This window comes from Dermacentor albipictus, chromosome 1 (assembly GCF_038994185.2).
Source record: "Dermacentor albipictus isolate Rhodes 1998 colony chromosome 1, USDA_Dalb.pri_finalv2, whole genome shotgun sequence".
NCBI lineage: Eukaryota > Metazoa > Arthropoda > Arachnida > Ixodida > Ixodidae > Dermacentor > Dermacentor albipictus.
The window spans coordinates 2,868,532-2,885,204 of NC_091821.1; the positions used below are offsets into that span (position 1 = coordinate 2,868,532).

Consider the following 16,673-nt stretch of genomic DNA (forward strand, 5'->3'; position numbering starts at 1 on the left):
ACGCATGTGAAATATTTTTCAGCAACCTTAGAAAAAACTGGCAGAACTGAAATATGTTGGAATTGCCAAATTCATTTCTCTTTCCGCATTTGAGTAGAACAGTAACGCGGGATAACTTTAGCCTATCCGGGAACGCTCCAGTAACCAACATCTTATTAAATATCAAAGTCAACGGCCCTATAAAGCCCCCGCAGGGGCGTCTGCGTCAGCAGGCGTTTGGTGTGTTGCGACACCACGCACCCGAGCACACGAGGGTTGGCCCCTCGCGCGTGTAGCCGTGCGCGGCTTAACCGTGTCTGGGGAAAGGGGGATCCTGGAGGTTGAGCCAATGCTAGGTGTTTAGATCTTTAAGGCCCCCCGGCGGAGGCAACACACCTCTTCGGCCTCGGCTTCACATACACGGCTCCTCCAGACTGACCCACCTGGAGGAAATCGGCAGTCGCCTTTTCCTGTCCTCCTCTTCAATCTTCGTCTTTCTCTCTCTGCTTTTTCATCTTTCCTGTCTTCTAATCACTTCTCCTCACTTCCCAGTTTCCCGGCGGCAAGGGTTAACCTTGTGTGGCTAGCCAGCCTTGGTTATGCTGTATTTGGTTATAGCAGCAATGCACGGCTGGCGTTGGCAGGGTTTCTCTAGCAGGAACTTCTTTCACGTCCCCCTGTTGGGCTCCATGGTGGGTGGTAGGCGTCGCGGATGAAAATTCAACTGTACTTATGGAAAACGCTTTTCCTAAACTCCCTGATCGCCCTCAGAAACGAGGGCGCACCCAAGAGGTCTTTCAGTTTTTCGGACGCCAAGTGCACAATTGTCCTCGTTTTCACGTGATCCACGCAGAAAAGCCAGCTAAACAAGTGCGAACAATGTCACCGTTCCTTGTATCGAAGTCTCTTACCGAAGGTTTTGGTCCAGGATATAAGGCGTCGAGGATGGCTAGCGGTGACCTCCTCTTGGAGCTCCGCGATCAGAAGCAATTTGAGAAACTGCCTAAACTAGTATCATTTGGGGAGAACCAAGTAGTAGTAACCGCGCACGGCACGATGAATACCTCCCGCGGCGTTGTCTTGGACGATGATTTGCTGGAGCTCATTGAGGCTGAGCTCTCGGAGGGCTGCAGTGAACAGAACGTTATAAATGTCAAAAGAAATATGATGAGGCGAGATGGAAAATAAATTCAAACGAAGCACCTAATACTCACATTCGGTTCAAGTATTCTGCCCGAGTGTGTAGAAGCCGGGTACATCAAGCTCCGTGTTAGGCCGTACGTGCCTAATCCGCTCCGATGTTCCAAGTGCCAGCGTTTTGGCCACCGTTCGCACAGCAGCCGAGGCCGCCAAACTTGTTCGAAATGCAGCGCGCATGAACACACCTCTGAAGCTTGTGAGAATTCTCTCCACTGTGTAAACGGTGATGGGGAGCACGCCGCGTACTCGCGGTCATGTCCATCCTAGAAGAAAGAGACAGAAATCGTAACAATCAAAGTAAAAGAGAATATCTCATTCAAAGAGGCACGCAGGTGGGTTTCATACCTGCCCAAAAAAAGTTTTGCCGATGTGACGCGTCAGGGGGCAGCGACACAACGGCCACCGGCGGCTGTCCTACCCACAACCAGCGAGTCGGCAGTTACGTCATCTGCCCCCGCGGCAGTTGCAGCTAACGCTGCTCCGTCAACCCAGCAGACGGGGCCACCGACCACGAAGGTGGCCCCAACTGCCTCAAAACTTTAGAACAAAATGAATTCCTACCACACCCCCCTCAATGGAAAATTGCATCTACAGATTGGAAAAAAATTGAGGAAATCACCCAGATGCAGCGAAACACTTCGAAAGATTTTAGTGTGAACGATGCTACTGCTTCTTTTACCGCTTTTATAATTGGCGCTGCAATAGAGTGCATTCCACAAACGAAGGGGACTACAAAAAAGAGGCGCGTGCCGTGGTGGAATGAGAAATGAAAGAATGCGCGTAAGGAGCAAAACAAAGCCCGGCGTTTACTGCGTCAATCTCCAACGGCAGAAAACCTCATCAACTTTAAACACGTGAAATTCATAGGCAGACGAACGCGTCGTATCGCTAAAAGAGAAAGGTGAGAAAAATACGTCACACGCATAAATTCCTATGCACAAGAAGCAAAAGTCTGGAACAGGCTAAGAAAATTAATTACTCGACAAACCTACAACATGCCTTTGGTTGATGATGAAGGCCACTGCCTTCAAGACCAGGCGAACACTCTGGGAGAACACTTCGAGCGAGTCTCTAGCTCTGCGAAGTACTCGCAGTCATTCCAGCAACATAAACAGATAGCTGAAAGTAAGGCACTGAACCAAAAAGCTAGCGGAAGTGAACCGTACAACTGTCCTTTTAGCATTGCTGACTTTAGAGCTCCCTTGAACGGCTGCATGAAATCGGCACCAGGAGCCGACAGAGTCAAGTACATAATGATAAGACATCTTCACCCTTATACGCACATGGCTCTATTGTCTATTTTCAACACTATCTGGGAAACAGGAGACATTCCATTCACATGGAAAGAGGCGATTGTAGTCCCTGTCTTGAAACAAGGTAAAGATCCGCCCTCTGTGGCAAGCTACCGGCCCATAGCGCTCACAAGTTGTCTATGTAAGCTTTTTGAGAAAATGATAAATCGCAGGCTCTTGCACGTCCTTGAATCAAACAAGCTTCTTGACCCATATCAGTGTGGTTTTAGGGAAGGCCGACCGACGACAGATTACCTCGTTCGCATTGAAGCATATATTCGCGACGCTTTCATACTTAAACAGTTCTTTCTTTCTGTATTCTTAGACATGGAAAAGGCTTACGATACCACGTGGCGGTATGGAATTCTGCGTGACTTATCGGAAATGGGCATCCGCGGGAAAATGCTTTATGTAATAGAAAGCTATTTATCAAATCGCCCGTTCCGTGTTAAAATTGGTAATATCCTCTCGAGGCCATTTCTGTAGCAAACTGGGGTAGCGCAGGGTGGCGTGCTTAGCTGCACACTTTTTATCATAAAAATGAATTTATTGCGCTCAGCAATACCACGTAATATATTTTATTCGGTACATGTTGATGACCTTCAGATTGGATTTAAGTCAAGTAATCTCGCTATCTGTGAGCGACAAGTACAGCTTTGTCTAAAGAAGGTGTCTAAGTGGGCCGTTGAAAATGGCTTTACGCTCAATGTCAGCAAGAGTACCTGTCTTGTTTTCAAACAAAAAAGAGGTCTTATAGCAAATCCTCCATTTGAACTTCAGGGGCAGCACATACCTGTGAGCAGAGGACACAAATTTTAGGCGTAATTTTAGACACGAAATTAACCTTTATTTCACACCTTAGGTTCCTCAGAAACAAATGCCCAAAAACCATGAACATTCTTAAAATTTTGTCACTCACAACGTGGGGTAGCGATAGGAGATGCATAATGAACCTTTACAAGAGCCTCATTCGAAAACGCTTACATTATGGGGAGATAGTTTATCAATCGGCTAGCCCGAGTGCATTGAACATACTAGAACCGGTACATCACCAAGGTATCCGCCTGGCGACAGGTGCCTTCAGGACAAGTCCTAAGGAGAGTCCTCACGTTGAAGCTAATGAGTGGTCGCTTCATCTGCAGAGGTCATATTCAAGTTTTACGTATTTTCTGAAGGTAAATGCAAACCGTGAACATCCCTCTTACTCAAGTGTAAACAACATGACATCTGCAACTCTAATATTCGACCGGCAGTTAGAGAAACTTTCTCACTGCGTGTACGGAAACTCAGTCAAGAAATGGATGTTCCACTTTTTGAAAACCCCCTAATGGTTCCTGTCACGCTATGTCCGCCGTGGCAATGACAGCTCGTGGAGTGTGATACTTCGTTCGTTGAAATAAAGATGAACGCTCCCCAGCTGCACATTGAAATGCAGTTTCTTGAGCGTCAGTCGAAGTACTCTTGCCAGAAATTTTACACAGGTGCCTCAAAGTCCCATGCCGGCGTTTCGTATGCAGCCGTCGGTCCATCATTTTCAGACTCTAACGTCCTGCACCCAGAAACAAGCATATTCACTGCTGAGGCATATGCTGTACAGACAGCTGTTAAACCATACCAAGAAAATTAAATTGCAAAAGGCCATTCTATTCACAGACTCGCTTAGTGTCGTAAAATCTCTAATGTCACTCCAGAAACGCAACAATATACTGTACTCAATCAGCTATATTCGCTCCTGTGCACAGCATATACATCTAATCAGCACGCCATAGTATGTTGGGTACCTGGGCACAGAGGCATTAAGGGCAACATCCTTGCAGATGAAATTGCCACATCCATTGCAACGAAAGCAGGCAGCTATTCCGTAGGTATCCCTGCCTCAGACTTAAAGCCATTTTTGCGCAAAAAACTTCGAAGGCATTGGCAACACCAGTGGTACACCGAAACCTCGAATAAACTCCATTTGGTCGAGCCACAATTAGGAAATTTGCCACCGATAACGAAAATAAGGCGAATCGAGGTCATTTTCGGCCGCCTTCGGATAGGTCATACGTATGGCACGCACTCTTATCTCTTGACCGGTAGCGAACCTCCCATATGCTGTAGATGTGGCGAGACACTAACCGTCCTCCATGTCTTACTGGAGTGCACACAAATGGAAACTGAAAGGAAAAAAGCACTTCCCTCTAGCCTACCGACAGAACATCCCTTTTCATCCTGCAACGTTGCTTGGTGCTTACCCATTTTTTCACAGAAAGTCAGTTTTTAACTTTCTGCAAGATGGTAATTTATTGCGAGTTATAACCCGCCGTGGTTGCTCAGTGGCTATGGTGTTGGGCTGCTGAGCACGAGGTCGCGGGATCGAATCCCGGCCACGGCGGCCGCATTTCGATGGGGGCGAAATGCGAAAACACCCGTGTGCTTAGATTTAGGTGCACGTTAAAGAACCCCAGGTGGTCAAAATTTCCGGAGTCCTCCACTACGGCGTGCCTCATAATCAGAAAGTGGTTTTGGCACGTAAAACCCCAAATATTATTATTATTATTATTATTGCGAGTTATAGGCCGAAGAGATTCGTAGCACAGCATCTTACCACACGCTGCTGCTGAAAAGTAGCATTTTGTAGAGCACGTGCCTACAGGCCCTTGCATTTGAGGGCCTCTTGAGGCAATAGTGCTATTGGCATTTGCATATTTCATTCCCTCCTTCCATCAGAACATAACTTTTAAATTCATAGTACATCTGAAAAGTCATTGTGACAATTCGAATAGGTGTATATTTACTTTACGATTGTTTTTAGGCCCCTAAACAGCCAGGTTCCATTGTTATAGCCAACCACGACGCCAGTGATCATTATTTGCATTACTGACTCCAATAAAACATTGCTTGGCGCTCTTTGGCCATGAGTGGCCCTCGCGCCATAAGACCCCACATATCATAATCATCCCTATAAAGCGTCTAATAGAATGTTTAACTGGCAATGGTGAAAGACCGTCATCCCCAGGAGCACAGATGTGTCTTGGAGAGCCAATAATGGTTGTAATTTCTGCTTCTGTTTGTGTCAGAAATATCGAGTCAGAATTTGATGTTCGCCTGTATGATGTAAGGGAGGCATCTTTTGGAAGGGGATTTTAGGCTGTATATTTGCGGGCTTCCAGGAAATCTGCAATAAATTTGTTTGGTAATGCAACTTAAGCATAAAGAAAAGCATTTATCACCATTCCAAGAGGTGTTGTGTTCGTTTTGCTAGCTCATCATCATCATCATCAGCCTAGTTACGCCCACTGCAGGGCAAAGGCCTCTCCCATACTTCTCCAACTACCCCGGTCATGTACTAATTGTGGCCATGTTGTCCCTGCAAACGTCTTAATGTCATCCACCCACCTAACTTTCTGCCGCCCCCTGCTACGCTTCCCTACCCTTGGAATCCAGTCCGTAACCCTTAATGACGATCGGTTATCTTTTCTCCTCATTACATGTCCGGCCCATGTCCATTTCTATTTCTTTATTTCAACTGAGATGTCATTTACCCGCGTTTGTTGCCTCACCCAATCTGCTCTTTTCTTATCCCTTAACGTTACACCGATCGTTCTTCTTTCCATAGCTCGTTGCGTCGTCCTCAATTTCAGCAGAAACCTTTTCGTAAGCCTCCAGGTTTCTGCCCCATACGTGAGTACTGGTAACACACAGCTGTTATACACTTTTCTTTTGAGGGATAGTGGCAACCTGCTGTTCATGATTTGAGAATGCCTGCCAAACGTACCCCAGCCCATTCTTATTCTTCTGGTTATTTCAGTCTCATGATCCGGATCCGTGATCACTACCTGCCCTAAGTAGATGTATTCCCTTACCACTTCCAGTGCCTCACTACCTATCGTAAACTGCTGTTCTCTTCCGAGACTGTTAAACATTACTTTAGTTTTCTGCAGATTAATTTTCAGACCCACCCTTCTGCTTTGCCTCTCCAGGTCAGTGAGCATGCATTGCAATTGGTCTCCTGAGTTACTAAGCAAGGCAATATCATCAGGGAATCGCAAGCTGCTAAGGTATTGTCCATCAAATTTTATCCCCCATTCTTCCCACTCCAGGTCTCTGAATACCTCCTGTAAACATGCGGTGAATAGCATTGGAGAGATCGTATCTCCCTGTCTGACGCCTTTCTTTATTGGGATTTTATTGCTTTCTTTGTGGAGGACTACGGTGGCTGTCGAGCCGCTATAGATATCTTCCAGTATTTTTACATATGGCTCATCTACACCCTGATTCCGTAATGCCTCCATGACTGCTGAGGTTTCGACTGAATCAAACGCTTTCTCGTAATCAATGAAAGCTATATATAAGGGTTGGTTATATTCTGCACATTTTTCTATCACCTGATTGATAGTGTGAATATGGTCTATTGTTGAGTAGCCTTTACGGAATCCTGCCTGGTCCTTTGGTTGACAGAAGTCTAAGGTGTTCCTGATTCTATTTGCGATTACCTTAGTAAATACTTTGTTGGCAATGGACAGTAAGCTGATCGGTCTATAATTTTTCAAGTCTTTGGCGTCCCCTTTCTTATGGATTAGGATTATGTTAGCGTTCTTCCAAGATTCCGGTACGCTCGAGGTTATGAGGCATTGCGTATACAGGGTGGCCAGTTTCTCTAGAACAATCTGACCACCATCCTTCAACAAACATGCTGTTACCTGATCCTCCCCAGCTGCCTTCCCCCTTTGCATAGCTCCTAAGGCTTTCTTTACTTCTTCTGGCGTTACCTGCGGGATTTCGAATTCCTCTAGGCTAATTTCTCTTCCACGATCGTCGTGGGTTCCACTGGTACTATATAAATCTCTGTAGAACTCCTCAGCCACTTGGACTATCTCATCCATATTAGTAACGATATTGCCGGCTTTGTCTCTCAACGCACACATCTGATTCTCGCCTATTCCTAGTTTCTTCTTCACTGTTTTTAGGCTTCCTCCGTTCCTGAGAGCCTGTTCAATTCTATCCATATTATAGTTCCTGATGTCCGCTGTCTTATGCTTGTTGATTAACTTAGGAAGTTCTGCCAGTTCTATTCTAGCTGTAGGGTTAGAGGCTTTCATACATTTGCGTTTCTTGACCAGATCTTTTGTGTCCTGCGATAGCTTACTGGTTTCCTGTCTAACGACGTTACCACCGACTTCTATTGCACACTCCTTAATGATGCCCATGAGATTGTCGTTCATTGCTTCAACACTAAGGTCCTCTTCCTGAGTTAAAGCCGAATACCTGTTCTGTAGCTTGATGCGGAATCCCTCTAGTTTCCCTCTTACCGCTAACTTATTGATTGGCTTCTTGTGTACCAGTTTCTTCCGTTCCCTGATCAAGTCTAGGCTAATTCGAGTTCTTACCATCCTATGGTCACTGCAGCGTACCTTGCCGAGCACGTCTGCATCTTGTATGATGCCAGGGTTCGCGCAGAGTATGAAGTCGATTTCATTTCTAGTCTCACCATTCGGGCTCCTCCACGTCCACTTTCGACTAACCCGCTTGCCGAAAAAGGTATTCATTATCCGCATATTATTCTGTTCTGCAAACTCTACTAATAAATCTCCTCTGCTATTCCTAGAGCCTATGCCATATTCCCCCACTTACTTGTCTCCAGCCTGCTTCTTGCCTACCCTGGCATTGAAGTCGCCCATCAGTATAGTGTATTTTGTTTTGACTTTACCCATCGCCAATTCCACGTCTTCATAAAAGCTTTCGACTTCCTGGTCATCATGACTGCATGTAGGGGCATAGACTTGTACCACCTTCAATTTGTATCTCTTATTAAGTTTCACAACAAGACCTGCCACCCTCTCGTTAATGCTATAGAATTCCTGTATGTTACCAGCTATTTCCTTATTAATCAGCAATCCGACTCCTAGTTCTCGTCTCTCAGTTAAGCCCAGGTAGGACAGTACGTGCCCGCTTTTTAGCACTGTATATGCTTCTTTTGTCCTCCTAACCTCACTGAGCCCTATTATATGCCATTTACTACCCTCTAATTCCTCCAATAACCCTGCTCGACTCGCCTCACTAGATAACGTTCTAACGTTAATCGTTGCCACGTTCAGATTCCAATGGCGGCCTGTCCGGAGCTATGAGGGTTTTAATTTCTTTCCTGATCTGCTTAGGGTTGTCGCCTATGTGCAACAAATATATTTCTGTAAAAGGATGACTTTTCTTTCTTTGGATCTATGTTTAGTATATTATGAAACATTTGTTACTTGGCTAACATCTCGGAACTTCTTGTTTTGAGAAAATATGACATCAAGTTTGTTGTTTTATTTTTACGAAAATTGCCTTACTTACCCAACTTTCCGAGCCTTTCTGTGCTTTCTAATCGCTACCACATGAAAATCGACATGTTAACGCTTTCAGCCCTGAATTTTTTTAAGGCGCCTAATCTTTTTTCCATCGTTTAGTATAGATTTACTACCGCCTAAGAAGCAACAAAATATTTATTAAGATCGGATTACGCCAGTGATTGCGTCAGTACATGATATGGCCTCATGTTCTGTGTATAGGACACCAGGGCTCAGTGGTTGTAAAGAAACCATACGAAGTATTTTGAAATAGCCTATAATTCTCAGCTGTATCTCTCATTTACATGTAGAAAAACTTGCATGATGGGAATCTGATGGTGGGTCGCGTGCGTGAAAAGCCTTAAAAACATTCCTTGGGCTCGTTATACGCGGCTCATGATTGCGCTTGAATCACCTCCATGTAATTGGTAGTCACTTTGTCGGAAGTATTCCCGTTATATATGACCAATTATTCATATACTACACAGCAGTAGTGCTGCCAAAGCCTGCAAAAGGAAATTGTATATCGTGCTCTTCATCGTCATCGTCTTTTACTCCGAACACGCATACTTCCTTCATAATTGCACTTGAATGACCTCCATCTACTACGGGATAGTAGCTTTGTCGGATGTAGGTTCATTATAGAAGGCTAAATCTTCGTCTACTGTGCAGCAATTACTGTTTCGAAGTCTGCAAAAGCAAACTGTATATCCTTCTTGTCATTCTCATCGTCTTCTACCTCCATCACGAGCACTTCCTATAGTGCAGCAAGCATATTTGGGTCCTTGATAATCAGTCTTTTCGCTATAGGAGCCCCTTGCCACTGAGTCGAGAAGTTGAGGCCGACTGATTGCCTCTGGAATATTAAAAAAAGAAATGGGACGCTGTCACAAGCAACAGCGCCCTCACTCTACGTTCAAGTCATGCAGGAGCCTTGACAACCACTAAGCCCTGGTGTCCTATATTTAGAACACGTAGCTGGTGGCGTACTGTGGGCTATGCGCGAATGAAAGGCACAACTTCCTTATATAAATACACCCTGAAGCAAGTCAGAAACAAGAAATAAAATAATGATTGCAATCGAGATAGTAGGTTTTAAGGAACACATTATCAAAAGACGTGGATACTGCTGCAGTTGTCGTTCGTGCCTTCCGCCATTTAGTTTTCACCACCAGGGATTTCGGAGGATGACAAGGACGAAGAAACTGTCGCCTATGCTAGCGAAGCTCTATGGAGAATCGATCATATTCTTTTTGACATTACTAGGCGTTTGAATAAAGGGAAAATCAGACATCCACCCATTCGTAGCAATTGCTACAAAGGAAACCAATACGGGTTCCTCAAAAGAAAAGCCTCATAGTTGACGAAAAATTCGTCCTGGTTCGGGACTCGAACCCGGGACCACCGCCTTTCCGGGGCAGCAACTCTACCATCTGAGCTAACCAGGCGGCTATCTGATGGCAGGGCGAAGTCGAATTTGTCGACAACACGAAGCAAAGGCAAGAGTTTCACGTAGTAGTTTTGCTTCCTTTTTTAATGAATAAAGAGGAAATCAGAGATCCACCCGTTCGTACCAATTGCTACAAAGGAAACCCATACAGGTTCCTCGAAAGAAAAGCCTCATAGTTGAAGAAAAATTCGTCCTGGTCTGGGAACTACTGCGTCAAACTAGGCGTTTGCGTCGTGATTTAGACCAATGTCGCTTTCTGTACTTTTGATAAAACACCAAGGCCGAAGGGTAATGGTTAATCACTTTTGTTATGAAATTATCATATGCTTCATTTGTATAGGTTGCACCGTAAACATATGCGCAATCTGTGGTTGTCATCAGTTCACAGAAGATAGTGATATTTTTAGAATCACTGGTTCTACGTGAGTAACTAGGAGTGGTTTGTTTTTTTACTGAAATAAAAAAGTACAAAAAGTGGCAAGTGGTCGCTTAGACCGGAGGAAAACACTCCGGAAAGGATCGCATCACAAGCGAAGTTTGTGTAACAGAGATCTATTACAGTTGCTGAAAATTTGTTTACTCGTGTTGCCGACTCAATCATGACAGCACAGCCATATAGAAGCATCTATTCAGTTAGAGCCACTTGAATGGGAGATCTAACCATTTCATAAATATTAAAATTACAAAGTGCAATAACGCGCCATTTATTTGAATTCGCATTTTCTAAACACGACTCAATGGACTGAAGAAAGGCCTGTGTGTTTTTCCTTGTGGTGGGTGGTAGAGCAAAATGATAAAACCGTTCCGATGCAGTGCAATAACAGGCTCAACATCATCGAAAATGCCTGTGGAATCAGTCTGGATGTCAAAAGATAAGCTTTCGCCCACGTATAGGGTCACACCACCACCTCGTTTATATTTTCCTAATTTAGTTATGCGTTTGTAGCCAGAGAACTGAAAGACGTCTTCGTCCGAGCGAAACTATGTCTCAGTAAAAGCAAGGAAATCGAAAGCGTTGTTCATCAGCTCTATTCCTGCCTCGACTTTCTCGCTTTGCTTCTTAGGCTTTGTGGATTAAGTGATAAAAGGATAGGATGTTGTCTGCACCATGTTCAAATGTTTTTAGCCGTTCTTCAAGTGAATCACCAGAAAAATAGGCCATAGTTCAACTTCTTTTTAAAGGCAAAACACAAACGCAGAGACACTGTTAACGACAATTTTTGTTAAATCACTCAAATTATTATTGCAAATCGCGCAAATACTTCGTCCTTTTCGAAAAATTATGTTCCTTTTCTTGGGCCTAAATCACTCACATTGTTAATTAAAATCGCTCACGTACTTGGTTCCTTTCGAGCAGATGTCTTCCCCTCCTTGGTCCAGATAAACCTGTAGTGTGCCTCAGCAGCTATTGCCTTCGCGAGCCACAATAGCTTCTTGTTTTACGCAGCTAAGCTGTAAAAATATTAGCATCCTTACTGCATTGCCTAAGAGTGCTACGCTTGGCAATCCACTGTGCTTTTATGCATTGTTTGAAGAACCTGGTGAGCACTACACGAATTCTGTCTGAGCGAGAGGGAATACGGTGCAGCCCGTCAACATCATCCTTCGTAAGCACCGGCAAATCAAGCTTGATAGCGAGATCATTAATTTCTCCACTAAATCTTCTCGTTCACTTTCAGGCAAGTCATGAAGTTTCATATTTTCTTTTCTGCTGTATTGATTTGAGCATTGAGCTCATTGCATAACTCTGCAATTTGTTCTTTGTCATTAGTTGCTTCGAAAGTATCAGCTTTTCTTTGCAGGCCTTCGATTTGCTTATCGTGTTAATTTGAACCTTCTATGAACTTAACCTACATACCAGACATGTATTGCACAAACGGCTCAGTGTTGCTCACTGCATCTTTAAGACTTAATATCTGATGTACCTTCACTGTAAGCGCAGCAAGCGTGCTACTGATGTCCACCAGCTGCCTGGTCAAAGCAATGGGCACATAAATATCCTGCTGTCGAACAGTGCCAGCGCTTCGAGACGCTGTAACGCTACATGACTGACACTTCATTTTGGCTTTAGCTTCCGCGTTTTCTGATCTGTACGTGCACTCTCCAACAGCAGCACCACCATTTCAGGTGCTGGCATGGTTGTGCGCTGTGGTGTATCGCAGGGACCAGCGAGACTTTGCTCCCGTGATAACGCAGTCAGTCCTGCCACTGTAGAATACCTGAGTAATTTGTCAAGGCACTTATCAAAGGCGACAAGGACGACAGCAGCAGTCGTTGTTGGCAGTGGCCTGGTAACGCAGTCCGAAAAGGATGTACCAGGCAGCATGGTTGGCGCAGGTTGTTAGCGAGGTGCAGCCATATGAGCGCCATGGTGCGAAATCACGGCATTCTGCAGGTTGCCATAAATTCTCTCGACTGGTGGAAGTAGGAGGTCCGAAAGGAGATCCTCTGGCAGCTCGCGGCTGGCGTACATACAGCTGAAGTGCTGGTCACTCACTATGCTAATGTGGAAGAGATTCTCGAGCTAAGAAAACCAGATGGCAGGGCTGCTCATGTGAAATGGCGGTTGGTCAGGCATCCACGAGAGGTGCGTGTACAGCGCGTCGGAAGGCTCACCTGATGCAGCTTGATGCGAAATGTTGGTTGTCGGTAACATCAGGTTAATAGCGCCGCTGTGTGCTCCGTAAAGATTGTGCCTGTGGTGTCTCTATGCCAGAGAGGGCTGATTTCGCGCCTAACGAAGCAGGTGCAGAGCTTGCGGGAACGTGAAAAGGAGAGCTACGGACCGTAGGGTTACCAAAGCCCTTGTGTTGGGTCCAGAAAATACCTTGGTAATTATTTTCGCACAGCTCCATTTGAGATCAGCACGCGTCGGCGCAGGGGATGTGCGATGACAAGAGGACGAATGTAGTAATTCTTATCATGGAAAGAGCTGCCCTGAAGGAGCGCCAGCTGGAGAAAATTCAGGGCTCGACGTTGCGTAGTGACGTAGGGCAGCTGAGCACACGCCTTCCTTGAACTCCGGACTAACGTTGGCAGCCATACTTTGTATCATACTTGTACCAGCTTCCACTGCACGTGGTAGTACCGCACAAGAGGATCAGCCATCTTTCTGATACGGATGTGTGGTTGTAGTACTGGATGAAGCAGAGTCCGTGTTCACAACAAGTTCTTGTGCTTGATTTATTCATAAGAGAAAATTCCAGGGAATGTTTACGGTACTTATATTATTAGCGAATACGACTAGCCAATGGCAAACAACACTTATAGAAGATAAGCGTTGTGAATTCGGGTCCAGATGTGTGGCATGTCGATGTAGAATTACTGCACGCGCTACGTCCGCGGGACGTTTTCTCGAAAGCGTAACGTTCCGTGACGCTCGCCTGTGTAGTGACGCTGCGTTGACACCGGCACAGCTGGCCTCCGTTCTCCGTTGTCAGGAATTTGCAGAATGCTATGTGCAGGTATAGCCGCCCTCGACTATGATTTATTTCAGCCGGCAAGCCCTGGTGCCGAGGGCTCTTTAGAGCTGCAGACAGACGCGACTGCTCAGGTCTAGTGCGCTAACATGTTTTATCTCGCGAAACAATGCACGTGAGCCATCATCTTCTTCATCCGTTACGGCAGTGACAGTCCCGTGGCTTCAGCCAGATTCCCAATCACATATATCCAGCGACCCAAGTTGCGGTAGTAAGTTTGTCCGCATGCCACGCTGAACAAGGAATTCGCATTGTAGCCCAAGATGCGATGCATAGATTTCGATAGCAATCATTAGACAGCTTACCAAGGAGGCCTAATAGTTTTATCGACTGCGTAAACTGAAGTCAACATTCTCTTACTAAGGTAACAAGCACGCTGTCCCGCTCAAAGTGGCACCCATGCACAGACCTCCTTCAATGGCCGTGAACAAGACCGGCAGCAGCGGCGATCGAACGCTTCGTGCTGCCTTTAGGTTCAAGGTGCCATCAAAACTTCTAATCCCATGACTGCTATCACTAGGCGAGCGACAACATATCGCAGACGAAGCCGCAAGGTTCTAGTCTTCGTAACCGTCGCAGATTACTTCGAAGGCTGGGCGCACGCAGCCTCGCCACGCGCAGCCCCGCAAAGCCAGGTAGATGCGTAAGGCCAGTATACTCTGGTTTATGACGCCATGCTAAAAGACTCTGCTGCAACAGAATCAAATAGAACTATTCCGAGTAAGCAGTAGTGATTGTGACGTCACCGCTATGCCTGGGTTGGCAGTGAAAATTTTGGCTCTAGTAGCATGACGTATTAAATTAGAATTTACAGGTCTTGTGATATCTTAGCGTTGAACAACGGCCCTGCTAGCGCGCTCACCTGCCTCTGTTCTTCTTCCTCCGCGCGTCGTAACCTCTACCCCACCCCCTTTCATGAACTATTTTTGATGAGAACGAAGATGACGCCGATCAAGCCACCATCCTCCTCGGCTCATCCTCAGATGCTTTCTCTTGTGCCTACAGCAAACGGTGCCGCGGGGCGCACTAGTATCTTGTGGCGCTGTGATCGGCGGCGTAGTCTAAGAGTAGTGCGAGCCTTACATGCTAGGCCTCCGTAAGATTTTACACCGTAAAAGGCAAAAACGCTGGACAGCCTATAGGCACAGCAATGCCACAAATCTTTGGCGAGGAAAGCTTGGGGAAGATACAGCCTGGGTTCATACTCCACTTTTCGGACAGTCATAGAGAAGCGAGTTCGTGAACGTGCTGCGCTATGCGGTGCAGGTTCGGGGAGAAGTGTACGCCTTCTACGGTGTACCCTACGGCCTCAACACTGGGGGCCATCGGCGTTTCGCGCCGCCTGAGCCGGCGCTGCTGCGGAACGAGGTGATACGTGCAGACCACCGGAAGCCTGCCTGCCCCCAGGTACATCGCCGTATATGCTGGTAAAAGCCGTCGGGTGAAGTCATTCAATTCGGTTCAGCGTTTCGGATATGGTCGTGTGCAAGCAGATGAAGTGCTGATTCTTTTCGTAAGCCTCAACTTACGAAGAAATTGAATGTCCATTCGTTCAGTTAGCGCAGTTCTGGCACTATATGAACAATGTACGCCGGACCAGAATGAAGAAGTAAAGTCATTTGAGCAGAGCACAGCGGAAGTCTAACGGAGAAAATGCTCATGATGAAAGCAAAGGCAAGTTTAGAGTATGAATCCTGCTGCTGATATTATTTCGCAGTGCTGAGTATGTGCACGTGGCCGATTACCTGTCTGCTATGTTTTCATTCAACGTACATGTATGATGTAGAAAGGCTGCCGAAAGATAGTAAGCTACCCTGCGAATTGCTAAATAATAATGACGTATAGGGTTTTTTTCGCGCAATGGCCAGGGATGGCCAAAGACCACCAAGCAATCGATGGGAAAACCGATGATGCGGTGAATGACAACTGTCAGACCTATCGAGGCTGTATAGAGGCCTAAAATATTCCCTTTAAGGTAGGTAAAATATACAACTATTAATATAATGTCAAGGAGAAGCAATGAGAGCGATGACCATAAGAGATACATTAAAGTGAAAAAACATGAAAAAAAATCTCGATTCCACTAGCATTACTGCCTCACTAGGAGCCTTGAGTACTCGGGTCTTAGTGAGGCCCTCGGGCCTTAGTGAGGCCCTCCCCTTCTAAACATTAAGCTGGCAGCAAAACCTTTTCGACAGACGGAGGGCTACGGATCTATCTGGCTAATAACATGCAGCACAACATGATTAAAAAGGCAAGCACTGCCTTGTTTTCAAACAGAGGTTCTGGGCCAAGAAACAGTGTAGGATGTAAGGGGAGACGTTGTTTGCATGCCAGAGGAAACTGCTATCTTCACTCTTCTTCGGCTTCTCGGCACACCAGCAAGATGTGGAGTACGGTGAGCCTTTCGCCACATCCGCCATAGAGGAGAGGTTCAGGGCCAGTTAAAAGGTGTGAGTGTGTACTTTATGTATGCCCTATTCTGAGGCGGCAAAAGAGAACTTCACTTCGCCGTGAGATTATTAATGATGGCCAATTCCCTATAAGTGGCCTAATTACATTGAGCTTATTCAATGCTCGCCTATTCCAGAAATGTTGCCAATAGCTCCTGCGTTCTTTTGCATAGGAATGGCTTCGTCTGTGGTGGGAACGGGTATTAACGGATTTGTAGGTTTTGTTGCTTTGGAAATTGCCATTTTATCTGCGAACTTGTTACCCTGTATAAACCTGTGCCCAGGCACCCAACATATTACAACCTGTTGGTTGGATGCATACGTTCTGCAGAGCAAGGTACAGTGTTCGTTAATTACGTGATTTTCCTGTTTTCGCAGTTATTGCAAAGTGTTGACCACACTTAAGGAATCTGTGAATGTAATGACCCTTGACAGCTTTGCTTCGTTTATGTGTTTAGTGGCCGACAGTAGTGCATAAGTCTCTGCCATGAGGATGCTCGTTTCAGAGC

At 45.8% G+C, this 16,673-nt stretch overlaps 1 protein-coding gene across 5 annotated transcripts in view; it reads left to right on the plus strand.

Moving 5' to 3' along the window:
- Positions 1 to 16,673, plus strand: part of LOC139054626 (acetylcholinesterase-1-like) — a 1,099,423-nt gene that overhangs the window by 685,644 nt on the left and 397,106 nt on the right. For all 5 annotated transcript variants that reach the window (XM_070531932.1, XM_070531935.1, XM_070531939.1 and 2 more), the window contains one exon: positions 14,978 to 15,118. In XM_070531932.1, the coding sequence (XP_070388033.1) occupies positions 14,978 to 15,118 (141 nt within the window). The remainder of the gene's footprint in view (positions 1 to 14,977; positions 15,119 to 16,673) is intronic.